This window comes from Tetranychus urticae, chromosome 1 (assembly GCF_039701765.1).
Source record: "Tetranychus urticae isolate SD_2017Ah chromosome 1, NJAU_TeUrti_SD_1.0, whole genome shotgun sequence".
NCBI lineage: Eukaryota > Metazoa > Arthropoda > Arachnida > Trombidiformes > Tetranychidae > Tetranychus > Tetranychus urticae.
Window position 1 is genome coordinate 30,438,250 of NC_142958.1, and position 22,797 is coordinate 30,461,046.

Below are 22,797 nucleotides of genomic sequence, written 5' to 3' on the forward strand. Positions count from 1 at the left end.
AGCGTTGAAACATTGTCTTTAATGATGTTTAGATGGATTCACTTAACCTTCAATCCAATCGTAAAAAGTCAACCTTTGTAAACCAGAAAACCTGATTCAATATTTTTCTGGTTCTTTGGTTAAATGATTGAATATTAGAGTTACATTTTCCCTTATTTATACTTTTAACCAAATTTACTTTTCCTTTTACTGTCCATTCAGATGGGATACTCAGGGTGACTTTACAACTTGCCATCCATTGCCAATAGTTAAGGTTAAACTGTATGCTGAAAGGCCGGGAATATTGAGTTTAGATGATCAAGAATTGGGTAAAGTTACTATCAAACCGACTCCGTTAAGTACAAAAGCTCCTGAATGGTACAAAATGATTGTTCCCAAAAATGCGCCCGATCAAGATCTGACAATAAAGATAATTGTCCGAATGGATAAACCGCAAAACTTGAAACACTGTGGCTTCTTATTTGGCCAAGGTAAAGGTGTCTGGAAAAAGTGGAAGAAACGCTACTATGCGCTGGTCCAAGTGTCTCAATATACATTTGCTATGTGCTCTTATCGGGAGAAGAAATCAGATCCAACGGAATTGCTGCAACTGGATGGGTTTACCGTTGATTACATTGAACCTTTACCCGAACTGGAAGGACCCAAGTTTTTTTTCAATGCCGTTAAAGAAGGTGATTCGGTTATATTTGCGTGTGAAGATGAAAACGAGTGTCACCTTTGGGTTATGGCGTTATACCGAGCCACCGGTCAGGCACACAAGCCTACACCTTTAGTTCAATCGTCCAAAAACTCGACCATTTCACGGCTTCAAGGTGATGCTGATCGTGCCCGTAAACATGGAATGGATGAGTTTATCTCTTCAGATCCGTGTCGCTTTTCCCATTCCGAGCTTTTCCGTCTCCTTCAAAGTGAAACTTTACACTTTCGCCTTAACGATCCTTACTGTTCTCTGGGCTGGTTTTCACCGGGTCAAATTTTTGTCCTCGATGAGTACTGTGCTCGATATGGAGTTCGTAGTTGTTTCCGTCACCTGTGTTACTTGAGTGATCTACTTGATGCAGCTGAACGTGGACTGGCCATTGACCCAACACTTATTCATTACTCTTTTGCTTTCTGTTCCTCTCATGTTCACGGTAACTCAACCAGTGCACCACCCATTGGTCAGGTTGCCTTTGACATTAGACCCGATGGTATTGGCACTGTTACGGTAGAGGAAAAGGACATGTACGCTGTGATTAAGGAGCGACTTGGTTCGCTGTTGGAACATCAGGTTACCAATTTTCGCTATTGTTATCCCTTTGGTCGACCTGAAGGAGCTCTTAAGGCAACCCTTTCCCTTCTTGAACGGGTTTTAATGAAAGACACTCGAACTCCAGCTCCTCCTGATGAGGTTCGATCCATAATTAAAAAGTGCCTTGAGACTGCAGCTCTTGTTAATTATACCAAAATATCGGAACAAGCACGAATTGAAGGTAAAATGATTTTTAAAAACAGATTTAACCCAAAAGCAACTCAAGAGAAACCGCAAAAATTTCTTCATTTATTTTCCAAAGAATGACTTTTAGAATCAAAATTTAGCTCTTCATGACTATTGAGTTTCTCTTACGAAATTTCATTTCATTATCGATTACAAGATTCGAGTTTCCAGCTCAATTGTCTAATAGAGTTATTTACATACACTTTATTGATTTACATTTTGTAAGGTTTTAATATTTCATTTGTCAATGTACTTCAAATGATCGATTATTTGCCTTTTCATTTTTCATTTGCCATTAAATCATGTAAATAACAGATTGGACATGAATTTAGGACAAATTGAACTTTTGAAGAACAGAAAAGATCTGGAAATAAGTTTCATTTCTCATTGAATTTCAACATTAAATGATTTAATCAATTTCAATTTGATCATTTTACAAACATGAAATATTTCTAGCAATTTGACAAACAAAGAAACTAAAAACATTTAGCAATATCAAAGTCCACAATTGATGCTAAATTACAATCAAATTGTATTAATTGTCTTCTCTTAAATTGTATCTTGAATTTGTCTAGAAATTGTTAATGATCCAAATTTGACTGCAACAGCTAAATTAAAGGAATTGGTTCGACTGGCTGAACTTTGTGTTGATTTAATCAAAGAGAACAACGAATATTATGCTGAGGTAAGAAAATGATAATTAACTTGTAATTAAAAAGGTTAAAAAGGTGAAAAGTTAATCAATCAATTAATATCAAGAATGAAACTCTCAATGAATCCCAGTTGACATGGAACAAGAAAATTTGTCTCTTCTTTTGATTGATTAACTTTAAATGTTAACCGGGTTTAATGGAGCCTTAAAAGGTTGAAACATTTATCTGTTTAATTGTTAATTGTTGTTGCTCGTTAATTGTGTCTCTTGACTGTAAACCTTTTTTTCATTTGGCACGGCAATTGTTGTCCTCTCAAACGTATATCAATGTGCACCAAAAAAAACACAGAAGAAAAAATCGAATCGAAAACATTGTAACAAAATTAACAATCAATCCTCTTGATAATCATCCTTTCTGTTGATCATTTTCATCATGATATTACCTTTTCCGTTTCACCATCTTTTCCCATCAATCTTTTTTCCTATTCAAAAATGAATCTTCATCAGGCTTTCAGTGGGGTAAGTAATTGTTAATCAATGATCAGTAAACCCTCCAAGTTGCCCGAGTTTACAATTAAAAAGTGAATCTTTATTTTTGACTTTTCTGGTTACATTGGGTAAACAAATCTGGTTAAATGACATTTACATTGGTATTGAGTCAATATATTGTATTACAGATTATTTTCATTGCAAGAGTCCATCTCATTTACATTAAAAAACATCTGAAAATATCATTTTACCACTTTTCTTGATGTTATCTGTGAAATTATTTTGTCTGAATAATCCAACAATTTGTAATCACAATCAATCTTTGATCATTTTACTTGAAGGGTAACAGCAAATATTGAAAAATTTATGAAAAGTGAACAAAAAGCAAACAAAGACTTTTCATTTTCATGTTCATCTCTTGAGGTTATTTTCCTAGTTTTTCAACTTATTCAGTGACCTTTTTTTCCTCATTCTCATGTAACTTGAATGATAAAAGTTCAGGTAAATTGGTTCGTGATAACCTTCAAAACGATTGACTAAATTTAAAACTCTAGCCTTGCAGCCTTTTACAATATTTATATACAAAATACCAGAAATAGCAATAACATTTGTAAATATTTCCTTCACTCATCAATAGTTTAACTTGAAAATAAAGATTCATTTTTTTCATTTCATTTTACTCTTTGGGCAACTTTAATCAAGAAACAATCAACTAATCAAAGATACTTACAATTGTTCAATCTTCTTCTTCTCTATTCCAATTTACCCTTCCATTGCTAACCATTCCTTTGTGGCCAATGCTTAATTATTGTCAATCCTCTTCTCTCTGTGTCTCCTTAACCTTTTTATTGTAAAACCCATTTTACCCAAAAATATTGTAACCCTTTTGAAATCGCAAAATCTCCTGTTCTTCCCGTATTATTGTGCATCATCAAATATCGTTGTCTGTTGCTTGTTGTGCTATCAAATTAAATAGGAGGTCGTAAGTGTCTTGTTTTGTGATGAAAATAGTGCCATTGCTTAACGTCTTTATTAACCTCTTTTTTGCGTTTTTTGTTTGTCATTTTTTTCACCCAAAACAAGGCTTTTGCTTGGTTCTCGGATCTTCTAGTTGAACATTGTGAGATTTTCTGGTCACTTTTTGCTGTGGATATGAACACCATTCTGGATGAACAGTTACCTGATACATGGGAAAGTTTCCCTCTTTTTCAAGTTCTTAACAATTATCTGAGAGTTGATGGTAAGAATATTTTCAGATATTTTCAAAATTGAAAGACACTTGAATTGAATTTTGAATTTAACCCAAAGATGAAAAAAGGCAAAAACTTGATCCTTGCTAACCTAACAGATGATTCGATGAACAGTTGTTCATATCAATTTTATCAAGAAAGCTGAAAATGAATTTCTTGAAACCTTGTTCAGCTCAAAAGCTCAAATTGCTTTTCTCTATTTGAAGTTTAATGTCATAATTAGTTTAGATTGCTTGAAACAGCTCCGATTATTTTATAATATTTTTACCGTAATTTCTTGGTTTTTTAGGGAAAACTCTTCAGCTTAAATTGTACTCACAATCTTTTTCATTATCAATTTGAGCTGATCATTTAGGATATTTTTGTCACAAAAATTTTCTTCATATTTTATTGCCTTTATCTTCATCATCAGCATTACTCAATATCATGAAATCATCCTCTTCTTCGTTCTGACAATTTCATCTCAACATTTTCTTCTATCTATTGCTTTTTTTATCCAACAATTCACTTCACTATTTCAATGGCAATTCATCTTGTTTTACTTCTTTTCATTATTTTTCCTATTACTATCACTATTCCTTAGTACAGTAATCAATCAAATTGATTGACTTACAATCTAGTTAATTGTGAGTTGATGGTTCAAAATAATTATCATTGGGTTACATTTTTTTCAAAGGTTGTACCAAGTGAAAATAAAGGCAACTGTAACCTTTAAAATTTATTTTCTGGTATCAGTTCAAGTGTCTTAATTGTAAATTGATTGTAACTATTATTAATCTGTTTCTTATGTTTGTTCCAGAAAATCTTTGCGGAGGTCGATTCCATTCTCATCTTCGTGATACTTTTGCACCTCAAGTGGTTCGATATGTTGACTTGATGGAGTCTTCCATCGCTCAAAGTCTCCATAAAGGCTTTGAGAAGGAAAAATGGGATCTCAAAGGGTAAACATTTTTACTTTTACCCCAAAAAATCGTTTTGTTCTGGATGTTCCATTGACTGTGTAAAGCTCATCATTGTGTTAACTTGCAGTCAGTTAATACATTATTAAGCTCATTTAAGTCCAGTTGATTGACTTATTGATCACTATAATTAGGGATCTCAAATTTTTTGGGTTGCCTTGTTGTCATCCTAGCTTTTTGGGTTAACTCGAAAGATGTTTTTTGCTCATGTTTGAGTTATCGGTTTTTTGCTTCTTCCCAACTTCAGAGCTGTCATCACCTATTTTTATAGCATTTATTTATCGAGTTGATTTGTTTGATTAAATTGCTTCTAATTTGAATGAGTAAATTATAATTTAGGGAATTGTTGAAGCTTTGCTCTTATTTGTGGATCGATTTTAATTTTAACGCTTCTATGGTTAAAGAAATGGTTTAGTCTTCATCTTTTGCTCATAATCTTGTAATTTTCCTGTTCTTTGATGAATTACGTTCAGTTATCTATTTTCATGATTGTTATATAAATATTCTTACAGTTCTTATTCGTTTCCGATAATCCTTAACCCATTTCTATTCTTAACCTTTAATCTGGTTACTTCGTTTTTCCCTCGCTTTATCCATATTTATAAGATAGGACTGGGATTCATTACACGGATCTTATCAATCAATCATCGTCTTATTTTTGCGCCATTGTTTTTTATAGTGAATTAAATTTATTTTTAATTGGTTATATCAACATTTATTGGAAAATGTTCTAGTTTTATCATGTTAAATTGATCTTTGGATGATTATTCTATTAATATGTTAATAAGCTTCCCATTTTGTGATGAAAAGGTTTAAGTATAATGTCTAGTTTTAATGGAAGCTCGGGTTCATCAATTATCATTGAATGTTATACTAAGTTCATGTTAGTCTCTTCAAATCAACTGGTAATCAACTAATCTTAATTTGAACAAACTACTCAATCATTTCTTAATTCATGGAATGACTTAATTTGTGACTTTTATCCTTTTGGTTACTTCATTGTAATTCTTGAAAAAAGACCCAACCCTTTCTGGTTAATTGGTAAATAGCATGCTAACCTTACCATTTTTGAGTGGTTGCAATCAAGTATTGTGAATAAATTTATTAAGCAAATCAATTACGGTAAATATTTGAAGCATTTATCTTATTCTTGAGATGATCTTTTTTCGAAGTTCAGTTTGGTGAAAATATCCGAATAAAAAATAGTATAAAAGTAGCTTTAGATTTTGTATAATCTTGCTAACATTTTTCTTTGTTTTTATTTCTTTGTAGGATTGTAGGTTGTTCAACATCAGAAGAGTTATTCTGGAAATTATCTGCTCTTCAGGATTTTATAAGAGATTTATTCTGGCCTGATGAAGTATTTGCAAACCACTTGGAACAAAGGCTCAAATTAATGGCCTGTGATATGTTAGAGTCATGCTTAAATCGCACCTTGGCTGCCTTTCAAAATTGGGAAAAAAAGGGAACCAGATTTGGTAATCCAACTGATTATATAATCCCATCCGAAATGTGTGCAATGATTAACGTTGTTCTTGAAACCAAAAACCAGTCACTCAAATTGTGTACATTTGAAAATGGCGATGTCGTAAGTAATTCACTTGACCCAAATCAGAATATAAAACATCAGGTTGATTCAGACAACAAAGATTTTTTCACCTCTCCTAGAAACATTACCATCTCGATCTATTGACAAGTTTGTGGCGATTAGCAAGTTTAATTTGATCAAATATTGTTTCAAACATTTTTAGACTTTAAAATTGGTCTTTTAAACCCAAATTTGAGGTTTGTTTATGAATTTGATCAAAAAAAATAACAATATACAGTATACTGTACACTGCTTCAATAAGCAAACAAGAAAAAGCTTATTTTGCTTGAATCAACTTGATAAGTGAATTTTCATGTAAAATAAAAACCGCTTATTATTAACCGTGATTATTCTTGTCCATTATTATAGCATCAATATCACAGTAAAATTGATCAATTGGTAGACAAAGCTGTAATTGAAATGCAAACAGGAATAATTGCCAAGGTAAGTTAATATCCAAACGTCGTTTTAATTTGCTAATGATAATTTCGTCTCAATTTTCACAGTTAACCGGAATTTTGGAAGCAACTTTGAGTAAACTATCGCGATATGATGAAGGAACCTTTTTCGCCCCAATATTAACCATAACTGTGAGTTGGATACAAACATTGCATAGCATCGATCACTTGAGATATTTTGACAAAAGTCAATGTTGACTGATTGATTGATAACAACAGTTAATGTTTTAGGCTACTGGGCCTTAAGACAATTAATAAAAGTCATCTTTAGGATTCACTGAATAGGATAATGCAAATCGATCAAACCTAAAACATTATACACCAAGATCCAGGGAGAGGTTTCATTCATTTCCTTATGAACAAATAAGTTTGTTGATAAATTTTTGGTTTCTTCATTTTATTTTCTCCTTTTTCTCATCCAATTTCACAAATTAGGATTAGAGTCACGTAACATTTTTATCATGTTTGCTCAAGAAATCATATGGACCAAGATTCAATCCTTTTCTTACTCTATGACCATCATTAATTTATTCACGAGGCGAATTCCTTCTCTTGTATTCATTACATTTTCATTTTGAAAATATTCTCAAATGAAAGGTGAAAAAAGATGAACATGAAATAACCTGTTTACAGTATACCTGCATATTATCATTATTATCATCATCATTATGATTACTTTATAATATTGTGTTTTCCTTAGGCCTTAAAGTTTATGGAATATAACCTGAGAACTACATTTTTATTATCTTCCTTGGTTAGTTTATTTTCACTGGCAAAAATTTAATATATAATACCATTTACCCATTTTTGATGTTGGTTGAGCAAACATGTAATATTAAAAAAAATTTACTCCTAGTTTTACTTTAAGCTGGCTCTTGAAACTGAAGCTGATTCCATAATCAGAAACTATGCCTTAAAACTGAATATATTTTCATGAAAATCACCATAAATATCATAAGAAATTGTATTATTACAATTACTTGCTCTATACTTGTACAATTCAATGGTCAATTGTTTATTTACTTCTGCAAATAAGGATTAGCTTGGAGTTTCCTTCAATTTTGCTTTGAATTTTCCTCATTAATGTTCATTCTTCAAGATAATTATTCTTTGATTATGTTAATGTCTATTCTTTTCCGCAGAATGAATTAACCATAAAATCAACAAGCTTAGTAAATACCATTCCATCCAATCATATTCAAACCATAAGATCAACTTTTCAAATCCTTTTCTTGACTTCTTTTCGTTGTTTACCTCTTTTTACTGGTTAATTTGTTGCCATCTTTAAATTTCTGTTAATTCCATTGAGATGTAGGATTATTTTCTAACATGATGATAATCTGTTTCCAAAATGGGAATTTAAATTGAAATTTTAAATCTTCAGCTAATTTTATCTTTACCATTGAAATACTTATTATTTTACCAATAGATGGCTCCCTGTATTGTCAAATCTCGAGATGAAAATTTTTTAGACAATCTTAATGGATCTCAAACTCGACTTTCTTTGCAAATTTAATTTACTTTGTTAATCTGTTTTGTATTGTTCGATGGGCTAATTAATTATTTTCATCTTTTTTCCTTTACTTTAATTAACAGTATAAACAAGGAGTCTCGAGCAGTGGCAAAGAAATTGGCAAATCTTATGTTAACTTTGTGCGTAACAATTTAGAGCAATTACGTCAAAAGATTGCAGATGAGTTATGGGTTTTACATGTTCTTGAGGTAAGTCTATTGTTTTGTTTTTTCCTACTTTCTATTGATAAAAAAGTAATTATTTTCATAAATTCAGTCAACCATGTGTATATTCATTTAATGTGTTGATGTAATTTACAGTCTGTCCAGTTGATTAATACGTGAATCCATGAAGTAATAATTTTATCTTTTATGCCTTTTTCTTCCTTTCCACATCTATTCGCCTTTCTCTGTCTTTTCCCTCCATTTTTATGCACTTTGTTTTGGTATCACTTTGTTTATACAAATCGATAGCAATGGTATACTAACCAGATTAATATGATTTGTTCCTGGCTTTCCGAAAGGATTGACCATGGATTACATTCTGTTCAATTGTCAGCTTTGTCCAATATTGTAAAGGTAAATATTAACATATCACCTTCAAAGGTTCTAACTAAAGGGTGCTTCAAATAAATTGTTACAAAAGCAGAAACCTAAATGAGTTTCATTGGCTCCAGATAAACACACAATTAGATAATAGATTCGAGCAAACAAGACCATATATTGAGACATTTCAATGTCTAATTATTTAATTGAAGTGAGAGTCGAAACTCAATAGACGTTGTTTTCTAGTATTGTATATCTAATTGTGGGCTTACCTAGAGCCAATGGCGCTCATTTAGTCTTCTGTTTCGCGACAACTCAATTGAAACACGCCTTATTAAATATATTTACATTCATCTTATTCTCGCTTTTTCTTCTTATTTCTATTTCCTCTAGAAAATGTATTCAGATTTTGAGCTTCAAGGTTTTGAAGAAGACAAGGTAAATTCTAAAAATTATCAAACTGTTATTGCTCGTATTCAAATGGAAGAAGCTGCCGCATCGGTCAACAATGAAGGTGTCCGAGAAGATGATGATTCGTGAGTAAATATCAGTTCTTTTCTTAATAAATATTGCTTAAATTCAAATTGCTAATTGTTTTCAATTTATTCAACATTTATGTAGGGAAATGGCCAATGGAAGCCAAGCAACATCAGCTCGTCGGGTATCAACAATGTCTCGTGGTGATTCAGACCCAGATGGTTCATATGTTAGTCGAATCCAAAATGCAACATCCAACGTAATGGGTAGAATCGGCGGTATCGGAAGAATTACTGGCAACTTAAGTGGTAACATTGCTACTAAATTTGGTGGTGGTTTCATGAAATTTTAACGTTTGTTCAAATTAATATGGATGGAATCAATTTTCACATTTTTCGTCTCTAAGACACCCTATCAGCTCTAAATACTCAATTATCTTGGTGACCCAAAACTATTTCAATATCAGATTTGATGAGTTGAAATTGAATGGCTGGAAACCATTCCAATGTACTTAGTTTGTACATTAATGTTCAAGTTTTAATATTGGAATTCCTTCAACTATATATATACTACGTTATCAAATTTACGTTATTTGTTCTCTTGTTGTTTGATTCTTTTTTCACCGTTAATCATCTTGAATAATATAGCATTTAACTCATAGATAACATCTACTTAATTTTTGGATAAACAAAGATTACAATCTGCCTCATAACCTGATCTCATGGAGTAACTGAAAAAGAAACAAATATCTTAAAATGGATAATTTTCTTCGCCATGATGGCTTATTTTCAAGTCATATATTTTGATCCTCCAAACTCTTTTGGGAACAACAAATTCAAGAAATTATTTATTAATTGTTCATCATATATTTGCATATGACGTGCTCTTTTCAAGGAAAGGAAAACATCTATAGTCTATTAATACTGTAAAAATTATATTCAACAGTAAATTGTTGGAAAATCTGTCAACAATAATCAGCTTTAAATTGACTCAATGAAATTGAAAACCTGTGAAGCTGTTTAACTGAACTATTTGTTTACATCAATTTTCAGATCAACAGCAAGCCTAAATTTGGTTAGTGAAACGGCCTGACCAACCCTATCAACATAACCATGATAACTTAACATATTAACATTTTTTTGTCGATTGTGATCATTCTATCTGTCACATATAAACATTCCTCTCAAAATTGGTCATCTATTCATATGAACATATACTTTCAACTGTAAATTGGAAACATGAAACTGGTCATTTTCAAGTGAAAAAGTATATTTAAAGACAACATCTAATAGGAAATTGGAACAACTTAAACAATTATTTTCAACCAATGTTGAGCAAAATATCAAATCCATCCTCAAATTATATCAAATTATATCAGAAATTCTTGCAAATTATAAATTGTTCGTTTTGTTATAAAGAAAATGTATCAAAATGTTTGCAACAATCAAGCAAACAAAGACTACCTTCCAGACCTTTAGCATCATTTATGTAATATCTTGAGTTTACTCTTTAATGCATTTATTGTAAATATCAATACAGAATCGCACCTCAGTATTGGAAGCAATATTTTTTCCTCTGTAAAATTCAATTAAACTTAACTAATAAAATTAATTTAATTCATTACATCTTTGATCATTTTTTTAATTCACTTTTAAGAAATGTTAACATGTTAAATGTTATTAAAGGTTGACACTAAAAAAGCAAAATGTACACAATTATAACATTGATGCCCAAATTGACACAAATGGGCAAAAACGGGTAAAAACTAATTTCTTTTAAATTTAGACTCTGTTAGTTTGTAGAGACATAAAAACTGAGTCCATTTGTGCGCTTCAAAAGTTTCTCAGATGAAAAGTTTTCGAAAAAATCGAGGTACAAGTTGAAACTTCGATTGCTTTTTGTACAACTGTGTGAGACAGTTTTTTTCAAGAAAATCATTTTTCTAACTTGACTTTTACTGGCTAACGAGAAAAGGCACTTATTTCGTGAAATAGAGCCTTTCTTTTTCTGTGAAACTAATTAGTTCGATTTTTATTCAAACCGATCGCTTTCTGTGACCATAAGAGTTAGAGAGCTGGAACTTATCATTTGTACATAAAAACTTTTGGTACACATTATGGTTCAAATACTTTTTTCAATTCATCAATAGTTTTCTTGATTTTGGCCATTGGTCTTAAAACTTTGAACCTCGATATTTCGAGTATGGTAGTACCTACAGTCATGATTCTTTGATTAATTCAATTCTTTACTAATTAATAACCTGATTCAGTTTAAATACTCTCCATTAGCGCATTTATGGCATGATGTTTGGATTGTAAATGAACGAGTAACAAGTTATTTAACAAAACAAGCTCATATCAACCCATTTCTTGGTGAATAAACCAATTTTCTGGTTAAACTTTCATTTATAATGCAAAGAGTGCGGCCAAAGACTCGAGCATTTGAGTTAAAAGTTGAGACTCGGAGGCTTTGTAGACACATGAAAACATGAGTCTATTGATACTATTAAATGCTTCGTCCGATAGATATTTTTCGAGATAATCGAGGTCAAAGTTGAAACTTCGATCGCCTTTTCTCCAGCTATGGAAGCAGATTTTTTCGCGAAACTTATTTTACTGAAGTGTCTTTTGATGACCAAACAAGGAATGGTCTTGTTTTGAGAAATGACATTTTCTTTTTCCGTAAAACAGATCAATGCTAATTTTCAATTAAATCGATCGCTTTCTGAGACCATAAGAGTTAGAGAGCTAAAACTCATCATTTGTACATAAAAACTTTAGGTACACTTCATGGTTTAAATACTTTTTTCAACCTATCAATAGTTTTCTTGGTTTCGGCCATTGGTCTTAAAACTTTATGCCTCGATATTTCGAGTATGGTAGCACTTAAAGTCATCATTCTTTGATTAATCTAATTCTTTACCAATTAATAACCCAATTCAGCTTAATAACTCTCCATTAGCGCATTTATGGCATGATGTTTGGGTAGTAAATGTACAATAAACACCTTATTCAACAAACTAAACTCTTTTAAACCCATTTCTTGGTAAATAAACCAATTTTGTGGTAAAACTAACAAATGATATGCAAAAAGTACTTCTGAAGGCTCGAAAATTTCTGTAAATAGCTGAGACTTGGCGAGTTTGTAAGGACATAAAATCTGTACCCATTGGTACTTTTAAATGCTTCATCCGATTGACAGATATCGAGATAATCGAGGTCAAAGATAAAACTTCGATCGCCTTTTGCTTAGTTATGGAAGCAGATTTTCTCATAAATCTGATTTTTCTGCTGCTACTTTTGATGACCAACCAGAAAATGGTCTTATTCTGAGAAATGACAGTTTCTTTTTCCGTGCAACCGATCAAATTGAAATTTCAATCAAACCGACATCATTTTGTGACCATAAGAGTTAGAGAGCTGAAACTCATTATTTGTCCATAAAAATTGCTTGCTTACATCAAGGATTGAATAATTTTATCAACCCATCAACAGTTCTCGTGATTTTGGCCATTACCCTTTAAACTTTGAACCTCGATATTTAGAGAATGGCATTGCTTACAGCTATCATTATTTCACCTAACATTAGATTTTAGCATGGGCTATAATGCATTGAAATAACAAAGCATTCAAGATTCCACGAAAAAAGTTATAGCACCGCATTACTTAGGTTGTCAGATTTGAGACTTAATTTATAAAGTTGAACTCAAATCTTATGCATTAGAATGATCTTCATTATTTAATGAACTAGCTCAGATATTGGTCGGCATACATTCACATGCAGTTAAGCCCATAATGAATGTTTATGGCCCATTATGTTTAGGGAAAGAATGAATATTGTAGATGATGCCATTCTCAAAATATCGAGGTTCAAAGTTTTTAAACCAAAGGCCAAAATCAAGAGAACTGTTAATGAGTTGATAAAATTATTCAATCCATGAAGTAAGAAAGCAATTTTTATGGACAAATAATGAGTTTCAGCTCTCTAACAATTTCGGTCTCAGAAAACGATCGATTTGATTGAAAATTGGCATTGATCTGTTTTACGGAAAAAGAAAATGTCATTTCTCAGAATAAGACCATTTTCTGTTTGGTCATCAAAAGACACTTCAGTAAAATAAGTTTCGTGAAAAAATTTGCTTCCATAGATGGAGAAAAGGCGATCGAAGTTTTAACTTTGACCTCGATTATCTCGAAAACCGTCCATCGGATGAAGCATTTAAATGTACCAATGAACTAAGTTTTTATGTCCCTACAAACTAACCAAGTCTCAGCTCTTAGACCAGATGTTCGAGCCTTTAGTAGTACTTTTTGTATTTGAGTTGTTAGTTTAACCAGAAAATTGGTTTATTTAGCAAGAAATGGGTTTAGTTGAGTTTTGTTTAATGAAATAAGTTGTTTTCAGTGCATTTACAACCCAAATATCAAGAATAGAATGCGCTAATGGAAAGTTTTTAAATTGAATTGAATCAGCAATTAGTAGGGAATTAAATTGGTGAATGAATGATCATTTTAGGTGATGCGATTCTCGAGATATCGGGTCGCAAAGTTTTTAGTCTAATGGCCAAAATAAAAAGAACTTTTACTAAATTGAAAAAAGTATTTGATTATTAATAATATTGTTAGCAAACAATTTTTATGAACAAAGCATAAGTTTCAGCTCTTTAAATCAGATTAAGTCACAAGATGAGGTCGGTTTCACTCAAAATCGAACTAACCTGTTTAACGAAAAATAAAAGTTCTAATTCTCAAAATAAGACCTTTTCTTGGTTGTTCATAAAAAGTTACATAAGTGAAATGAGTTTTATGAAAAGATCTGCTTCCATAACTAAGCAAAAGGCGATCGAAGTTTCAACTTTGACCTCGATTATCTCGAAAAATATCTATCGGACGAAGCATTTAATAGTATCAATAGACTCATGTTTTCATGTGACTACAAAGCATCAAATGCTCGACTCTTTGGCAGCACTCTTTGCATTATAAATGAAAGTGTAACCAGAAAATTGGTTTATTTACCAAGAAATGGGTTGATATGAGTTTGTTTTGTTAAATAACTTGTTACTCGTTCATTTACAATCCAAACATCATGCCATAAATGCGCTAATAGAGAGTATTCAAACTGAATTAGGTTATTAATTAGTAAAGAATTTAATTAATCAAAGAATCATGACTGTAGGTACTACCATACTCGAAATATCGAGGCATAAAGTTTTAAGCGCAATGGCCAAAATCAAGAAAACTATTGATGAATTGAAAAAAGTATTTGAACCATAATGTGTACCAAAAGGTTTAATGTTCAAATGATAAGTTTCAGCTCTCTAACTTTTATGGTCACAGAAAGCGATCGGTTTGAATAAAAATCGAACTAATTAGTTTCACAGAAAAAGAAAGGCTCTATTTCACGAAATAAGTGCCTTTTCTCGTTAGCCAGTAAAAGTCAAATTAGAAAAATGATTTTCTTGAACAAAACTGTCTCACACAATTGTACAAAAAGCAATCGAAGTTTCAACTTGTACCTCGATTTTCTTGAAAACTTTTCATCTGAGAAACTTTTGAAGCGCACAAATGGACTCAGTTTTTATGTCTCTACAAACTAACAGAGTCTAAATTTATAAGATATTTGTTTTTACCCGTGTCTACCCATTTGTTTCAATTTGTGCATCAATGTTATAATTGTGTTTTATTTGGTGTTATTAATAATAACCTATGCATTACAACTTTTGTATTCTCGGCTGTTTCGGGCAGAAAACTGAAACAATTAAACAGATAAATATTTAGATCTCTTGAACTATTCGGTAAATTTTCACTGCCTTATGGTGATCATTTCATCAGCATCGATAACCATTGAATCAACAATTTTTGCTTCTGTGAATGGTTTATCCTCACTGTCAGTGGCCAATTGTTCAACTGCTTTAACAACATCCATTCCATCCAAACTTTACCAAAAACAGTGTTTTTACCATTCGATTTTTTATGCTCGAAGTTGATGAGGAACGTCTTTTCTGTCATTTTCCTCTTCCTCGTCATTATCTTCATCAATAGTGGCCCAAGCTTGTGGTTCAGAAGTGGCAAAAGTAATGAATATAAGTATTCCTACCACTTGAAGACCAGCAACGACATGAAACACTAGATTCCATTTGCTTACTGATTCAGTCTGAAAAAATAAAAGATACAAAGATTAAAGTCTGAATTGAAACCAGAAGCACTGGTCAATGTATTTGAAAAACCAAACGCTGTTCCAACATATTTCGGTGCCATTTCGGGTACAAACGAGGATTAACGTTAGATTTTATCATGAACTATAACAATATATGACTGAATACTCAATAAATCTGAGCTAGGTCATTTAATAATGAAGATCCTTCTAATGAATAAGATTTGTGTTTGGTAAACATTCAATTTTTAACTATAATTTTTTTCGTACGGTCTTGAATAATTTGATATTCCAACACATTATAGCCCATAATGAAATCTAATGTTTGGTGAAAGATTGATGACTGTAGGTGCTACCATTCTCCAAATATTAAGGTTCAAAGTTTTTAAACCAAAGGCCAAAAGCAAGAAAACTGTTGATGAATTGAAAAAAGTATTTAATACATGATGTGTCCTAACAGTTTTCATCGACAAATTTTTAGTTTCTGGCCTTTAACTCATACCGTCACAGAAAACGATCGGTTTAACTGAAAGTTAGTTTGTTTTACAGAAAATGAAAAGTTCTATTTCTCAGTATAAATGCATTTTCTGATTGATCATCAAAAGCTACATCACATAAATAAGTTTCATGAAAAAATCTGGTCGCGCAGTTGTAAAAAAAGCAATTGAAGTTTCGACTTTGACCTCGATTTTCTCGAAAACTTTCTATCAAAGAAACTTTTGAAGCGCACAAATGGACTCAGGTTTCATGTTCCTACAAACCCATAGAGTCTAAATTTGAAAGATATTTATTTTTACCGTTTTTGCCCATTTGTGTCGATTTGTGTATAAATGTGTTAATTGTGTTGATCGTGTCTTTCCAGTAATTACTGTCATTGAGTATTATCGTCAACGTTCTTTTTGTATTGCATATACAACACAAAATAACCGGTATGTAACATAGTGAAAGGATTGTTTTTTTACATGCCGTTAAAATGCGCCCTAAAACTTGCAGATTACTCACTAAAAACAGGGAAACTATCCGTAAATTGAAAAAAAACTTCGACAATCAATTTTTTCAAAAATATAATAATTTTAAACCTTAGTTTACTATTACATTTGTACTTTTGTAATATTCAGCGTTCTATCTGAGCTTGACTAAAATTCATTCTTATGCGCTTACATCAAATCTCAACTCTTAATTGCATGGTTTTTAGCCATTCTTCCTATCACAATTTCTTCATTTTAATATTTGTCGCGATTAAACATTTTAACTGAATGTTGACTTCGTTGTTGAACGTTGTTTTCATTGAGTGCAGTTCAATATCAAAATTTATCGATCAGTTATGATTAAACTTTTCTCTTGTCTAGTTAGAATCAACGATAAGGTTGTACCGAACCTTAAAGTTCAGATTGGTTTTATTGATTTTTTACAGGTTTCTCCAGTGCTTGCTGGTATTACGAGATATTGAATTACAAAAATTTGCATTCTAGTTATGCAGCTTCATTTGATTGAAAGACCGATGAAGTAAAGAGCAAAGAGGTTGCATTTTTCCACTAGAGGCGCTAGTGAACAACTTTTCGTCTCAAATTAAAAATTACCTTTTATTATTGCTACAGTTAATTGTTTATAGTAAAAATAAAACCTTAACTTATAATAACTGTTAAGTTATAAATGGTTCAACAATTAAATTGTCGCAAAGATTTTAATTGCTTGGTTTAATTTATTTTATTAAAGATATTTAAAAATTCCGCTTTTATTATTTTTTCTCATTTTTATAGCGACATCTCTCGGCTTGATATTTTTGGTTAAAACCAGTGTATAAAGCAGTATACTTCTTTACTCTTTGGATTCCTCCTTATTCATTTAAACGATTGTTCAATTATTTTTCCACCTCTCATTGGTATTTGATCATCATTTGATTCGTCTCTACCTTGGTAATCAATTATGGCACCGGTTCGTGGGGATGGCATGAGAGGTCTAGCGGTTTTCATAACGGACATTAGAAATTGTAAGTTCTAGTGAAACCAATTTTGACATTGAATCTTTTTTTTTTGATTCATTAATCTTACCTTATTTCTTATGTTTTCAGTAGAAATAATGTTTCATTTTTCTTTTAATTTTATCCATTTTTTTACTCTCTTGGTATTAATTTAATATTTATTTTTTATTGATTGACAGGTAAAAGTAAAGAGGCGGAAATCAAGAGGATAAATAAAGAGTTAGCTAACATTCGAAATAAGTTTAAAGGGGATCGGACTCTTGATGGCTATCAGAAAAAGAAATACGTTTGCAAATTATTGTTTATATTTCTTCTTGGACATGACATAGACTTTGGTCACATGGAAGCAGTCAATTTGTTAAGTTCCAATAAGTATTCTGAGAAACAAATAGTAAGTAAGATTTCCTGTAAATATACAAATGGACTGAGGAATCAGCAGTTTTTTTGAATTTAGCTTACAGGGCCCATTAACAGTCTGGTTTGCTCAACTCTTGTCATTTTAATCTTTAGAGTAGACTTCATTCACTGGATACTCCCCCTTTTCCTCCATCTTTCTATTATTCTTTTCTATTGGTATATCTAATTTAATTGTTACCATTAGTTTAGAAATCAGATGCGGCCCTCTTTCTCTCTAGCTGTACTGATAAATTCGGATTTATCTTTGGTTGATTAATCAACCTTATTGTTCCTCTTTTTTTGCAGGGCTATTTATTTATATCGGTTTTGATGAACGCAAACAACGAATTGATGAAGTTAATCATTCAGTCAATCAAGAATGATCTTTCTTCTCGTAATCCAGTTCACGTTAATCTTGCTCTGCAATGCATCGCCAACATTGGTAGCAGGGAGATGGCAGAAACATTTGGCAATGAAATACCAAAGCTTTTAGTATCTGGGTAATAATAAAATTAAGACAATATTTAGATGCTCAATCTTTATTTATTAGATCATAAGGCTTTTCCTGGATCAGTATTTTAAACCGTATTCTTGTCAATTTTATCTACCTAGGGAGACAATTGATGTAGTCAAACAAAGTGCTGCTCTCTGTTTACTTCGCTTGTATCGGACAATGCCAGACATATCTCCAAGTGGTGAATGGACATCACGTATTATTCATCTTCTCAATGACCAACACATGGTAAGAATCTAAAATGCATCCAAGATAATCCCGATTCATTGAGTTATCTTTTTTTACTTCTATTCCCAGGGCGTTGTAACCGCCTCAGTGAGCTTAATTGAGAACCTGGTCAAAAAGAATCCTGATGAATACAAGAATTGTGTATCTTTAGCTGTTTCACGTTTAAGTCGTGTTGTAACAGCTTCTTATACTGATCTTCAAGATTACACTTATTATTTTGTGCCAGCTCCATGGCTTTCTGTTAAGCTTCTACGACTTCTTCAAAATTATCCTCCTCCTGACGATCCAGGTGTCCGAGGTCGTTTGAATGAATGTCTCGAGACCATTCTGAATAAAGCACAAGAACCACCCAAGTCGAAAAAAGTGCAACATTCCAATGCTAAAAATGCCGTGCTATTCGAAGCCATTAGTCTTATCATTCACATGGATAGTGAGGCAAACTTACTAGTTCGTGCATGTAATCAACTTGGAACATTCCTTCAACATCGCGAAACCAATCTGAGGTATTTAGCCCTGGAAAGTATGTGTCTTCTCGCAACCTCTGAGTTTTCTCATGATGCCGTCAAGAAGCATCAAGAAACTGTTATCAACGCTCTCAAGGTAAGTTTTACAGCTTTGAAAGATTATTTTTCATTTTTATTGACCAATTTAATTTAATTTTCAGACCGAACGTGATGTAAGTGTTAGACAAAGAGCAGTTGATCTTCTCTATGCTATGTGTGACAAAACCAACGCAGAAGAGATTGTCGCTGAGATGCTTTCATACTTGGAAACTGCCGATTATTCCATTAGAGAAGAAATGGTGAGACATTTTTTCTACGCATTCAAAGAATCATTCATGAGAAAAAAATTCTGATAATTTTTTTACTTGATTACATTTTTTCCCACCCTCCTGTCAGGTTCTCAAAGTTGCCATACTTGCAGAGAAATATGCTTCAGATTATACCTGGTATGTTGATGTTATCCTAAATCTTATTCGTATAGCCGGTGATTATGTCAGTGAAGAAGTTTGGTATCGTGTCATTCAAATTGTTATCAACAGAGAAGATGTGCAAGGTTATGCTGCTAAAACTGTATTTGAGGTACGCTCTTTATGTCAAATTATCACGAACAAATTTTCAAACGTTTTTCTATCCAAATTTCATGCAATTTAATTTCTTATTCATTATTGATCATTCTAGGCTTTGCAAGCTCCAGCTTGCCATGAAAATATGGTTAAAGTAGCTGGTTATATACTCGGAGAGTTTGGTAATCTCATTGCTGGTGATCAAAGATCAAGTCCGATGATTCAATTTGAATTATTACACTCAAAATATCATCTCTGTTCAGTACCAACTCGAGCTCTTCTCTTGACATCATACATTAAATTTATTAACCTTTTCCCTGAAATCAAAAATGAGATTCAATCAGTATTGAAACAAGACAGCAATATTAGAAGTGCTGATGCTGAGCTTCAACAACGAACTGTTGAATACCTGCAGCTGAGTCAAATTGCCAGTGAAGTTCTTGCAACTGTTTTGGAAGAAATGCCACCTTTCACGGAGAGAGAATCTTCTATTTTAGCTATACTTAAGAAAAAGAAACCCGGTATGAGTGAAAGTATAACCAGTGCACCTAAAGAACACAAAAGCACCGTATCCAATAACATGATGAGTGAAATGAACGGTACTCGTAATCTAAATGGTGGATTAACTGATTTACTTGGATTAAATACAACTCCCTCAGCTGGTCAGCAAACATCTACTCGTAATACTACCAGTAGCAATTTGTTGGTTGACGTTTTTGACAGTTTTGACAATCCACCACAAGAGATAGGTTCATTTAATAATGATAATCAAACAGTACCAAGTGGTATTGTTGTCAGTAATGAAGAGGGACTCAGAAAGTTAGTCTGTAAAAACGCTGGAATTCTCTTCGAGAATGACATTATACAGATTGGTGTCAAAGCTGAATATAAAGGAAATCTCGGTCGAATTTCAATCTACTATGGAAATAAAACCAGTTACCATTTCCAGAATTTCCTCCCTAATATCACAACTCCCGGTGATTTAACTAGAGGTAAATAAGTTGTTAAATATTTTATTATTGCCATCAATACTTACTACTTTTTAACCTATTTATTGCAGCTCTCAATATACAAGTGAAACCAGTTGAATCTGTTATCGAGGCAGGAGCTCAAGTTCATCAACAATTAAACATCGAATGTGTTGAAGATTTCAAAGAAAGACCTGCGTTAATTGTCCAATTCCTATATGCAAATCAACAGCAAAGATTTGACCTTTTAATACCACTGACTATTAATAAATTTTTTGAACCTACTGTTATGAATGCAGGAGATTTCTTCGCACGTTGGAAGAAACTCGAAAAGTATGTTGAACTCTAAGATCATCACTATTCAATTCCTAACAAATCCTCTGTTAACTGTTCTTTAACTGTTTTCTTTATTTCCATTTTTCAGTCCTGCAACAGAAGCGCAAAAAATATTTAATGCCAAATATCCCATCGACACAGAAGGGATCAAAAGTAAGCTTATAGGATTTGGCTTACAACTCTTGGAAAAGATCGATCCAAATGAATCAAACTTTGTCTGTGCCGGAATCGTACATTCGAGAGTTCTTCAAGTAGGCGTCCTCTTGAGGTTTGAGCCAAGCTTAAAAGCACAGGTAAGTTGCTTAAATGCCAATTTCATAGCAAAGTCAACATTTATTTATATTCATTTTATTTCATTTTCCCTTTAGATGTTCCGTTTGACGATTAGATCAAGCAAGGACACTGTTTCACATCAACTGTGTGAACTATTACATGACCAATTTTAAGTAGACTAATGCTCGTTTCATCTCTGTCTTTCTCTCTTCTCTATCGTTCTATCTTTCAACTCTTGTTCTTCTTCTTGTCCTGAACCTGTGACGGCAGATTCCGTTTTATCGATTTAGTGGCTATTGATTGAATGATTGAGTATTTAAATTTTTTTTGGTGTCGATGATGAAAAGAAACTAAATGTTTGAGCAACGAAAATAAATTAATACCTTAGCTCAACATACAGATTGACATTCTCCTCTTTACCGTTTACTGCTTTAATGCTGTAGTAGTTTGTCAATCAAATAATACCGATAATGTTGTCAGTTAATTATCAATTAGAAGCTTTTCTACTCATCAAACAATTCTAATCAATTCTCTATTTCTCTTCCATTATTATCATGAAATGAATTGAGGAGTATAAGATCTATGGTTTCAAAAGGTGTTAAGGTGTGAATATTAAGGTTTTCATCGCTATAGTAAATAATTTTAATTTTTATTTATGATCAAAGTTTGAATGGAGGACTGTTGAAAAGATAATTAGTTGATTAAATGTAAAATTGCGATTATAGCATTTTTAATTGTTATCTGATTGATTCACTTGTGATGAACTAATTCTTTTCAAAACTAAAACATTCTGATTACTGATGTCTCTCAAATTGAAAAGAATCACCATTAGGTTGAACAGTAATTTCCTCTTTTATAGCAATTCTTATGAAAATAATCAAGCAATACTCGTAGCTCATGTAAAACAAATCAATTTATATGCATGATCAAAAACTAAACAAATTGGGATCTCTTCATGATAAAAAAAATCTGGCAAACCTTTTGGAACCAATAACCACTTGTGACCATGGATTGGCGACACCTCAACTGACACCTCACCTTTCATTGCTACTGCTATTAATGGATGGTATTTGAAGATAACAGTTAATACTTGTGACCGGTAATCAATAATTCTTAATAAATTAAAATATCAAACAATCGCAAAAATCATGTTGATCAAATCTTGTATAAGTGTTAATTTACGTTAATCATTAAAAAAAAACAACCAAATTAAAACTAAATTCCTGTAAACAGGAAAGAAATAACAATACACAAAATTGTATTAGAATTTTAAAATAAAGTCTTATTTGAATTGAGTTACAATATTGAATTTGATTCTCATAACTACAACAAAAGGGTAAATTGATAAAATTGATGAACAGTTGATCGGGCGTTTTTAATATATTGACAATTGATAAACTATAATTCACTTGAAATGATACAAGTCAAGGTTTAAACGATAAATTGCGTTGTTTATTAGAAAAGATAATGACGT

The 22,797-nt window shown here is 32.0% G+C and overlaps 3 protein-coding genes across 18 annotated transcripts in view; 2 read left to right on the top strand and 1 right to left on the bottom strand.

Moving 5' to 3' along the window:
- The window catches only part of Cadps (calcium-dependent secretion activator 1), a 31,094-nt gene extending 20,063 nt beyond the window's left edge, over window positions 1–11,031 (top strand). For 12 of the 16 annotated variants that reach the window (XM_089268929.1, XM_089268904.1, XM_089268920.1 and 9 more), the window contains 11 exons: window positions 202–1,472; window positions 2,053–2,162; window positions 3,702–3,858; window positions 4,668–4,809; window positions 6,100–6,415; window positions 6,785–6,859; window positions 6,922–7,005; window positions 8,470–8,595; window positions 8,860–8,964; window positions 9,325–9,467; window positions 9,553–11,031. In XM_089268929.1, the coding sequence (XP_089125055.1) occupies window positions 202–1,472; window positions 2,053–2,162; window positions 3,702–3,858; window positions 4,668–4,809; window positions 6,100–6,415; window positions 6,785–6,859; window positions 6,922–7,005; window positions 8,470–8,595; window positions 8,860–8,964; window positions 9,325–9,467; window positions 9,553–9,760 (2,737 nt within the window). In that variant the 3' untranslated portion in view covers window positions 9,761–11,031. Of the gene's footprint in view, window positions 1–201; window positions 1,473–2,052; window positions 2,163–3,701; window positions 3,859–4,667; window positions 4,810–6,099; window positions 6,416–6,784; window positions 6,860–6,921; window positions 7,006–8,469; window positions 8,596–8,859; window positions 8,965–9,324; window positions 9,472–9,552 lie in introns of all 16 variants that reach the window. The other 4 variants (XM_089268933.1, XM_089268944.1, XM_089268936.1 and 1 more) reach the window with 1 other exon arrangement.
- Window positions 11,032–15,275: 4,244 nt separating this feature from the next.
- The window catches only part of LOC107361631 (sialin-like), a 39,602-nt gene continuing 32,080 nt past the window's right edge, over window positions 15,276–22,797 (bottom strand). Inside the window, exon 5 of the mRNA XM_089268964.1 lies at window positions 15,276–15,561. Within this exon, the coding sequence (XP_089125090.1) occupies window positions 15,379–15,561 (183 nt within the window). The 3' untranslated portion in view covers window positions 15,276–15,378. The remainder of the gene's footprint in view (window positions 15,562–22,797) is intronic.
- Window positions 17,406–22,618, top strand: AP-2alpha (adaptor protein complex 2, subunit alpha). The gene is made up of 11 exons (XM_015928468.3): window positions 17,406–17,551; window positions 17,722–17,933; window positions 18,245–18,438; window positions 18,551–18,680; window positions 18,750–19,280; window positions 19,345–19,482; window positions 19,580–19,762; window positions 19,862–20,738; window positions 20,807–21,047; window positions 21,139–21,343; window positions 21,419–22,618. The coding sequence occupies exons 1-11, from the start codon at window positions 17,488–17,490 to the stop codon at window positions 21,494–21,496; spliced, it is 2,853 nt and encodes a 950-aa protein (XP_015783954.1). The 5' UTR covers window positions 17,406–17,487; the 3' UTR covers window positions 21,497–22,618.

Coding starts and splice junctions, on each gene's coding strand:
- AP-2alpha (XM_015928468.3), top strand. CDS start 17,488: ATGGCACCGGTTCGTGGGGATGGCATGAGAGGTCTAGCGGTTTTCATA. Junction 21,048..21,138: donor CGTTGGAAGAAACTCGAAAA/GTATGTTGAACT, acceptor TCCATTTTTCAG/TCCTGCAACAGAAGCGCAAA. Junction 21,344..21,418: donor AGCCAAGCTTAAAAGCACAG/GTAAGTTGCTTA, acceptor TTTTCCCTTTAG/ATGTTCCGTTTGACGATTAG.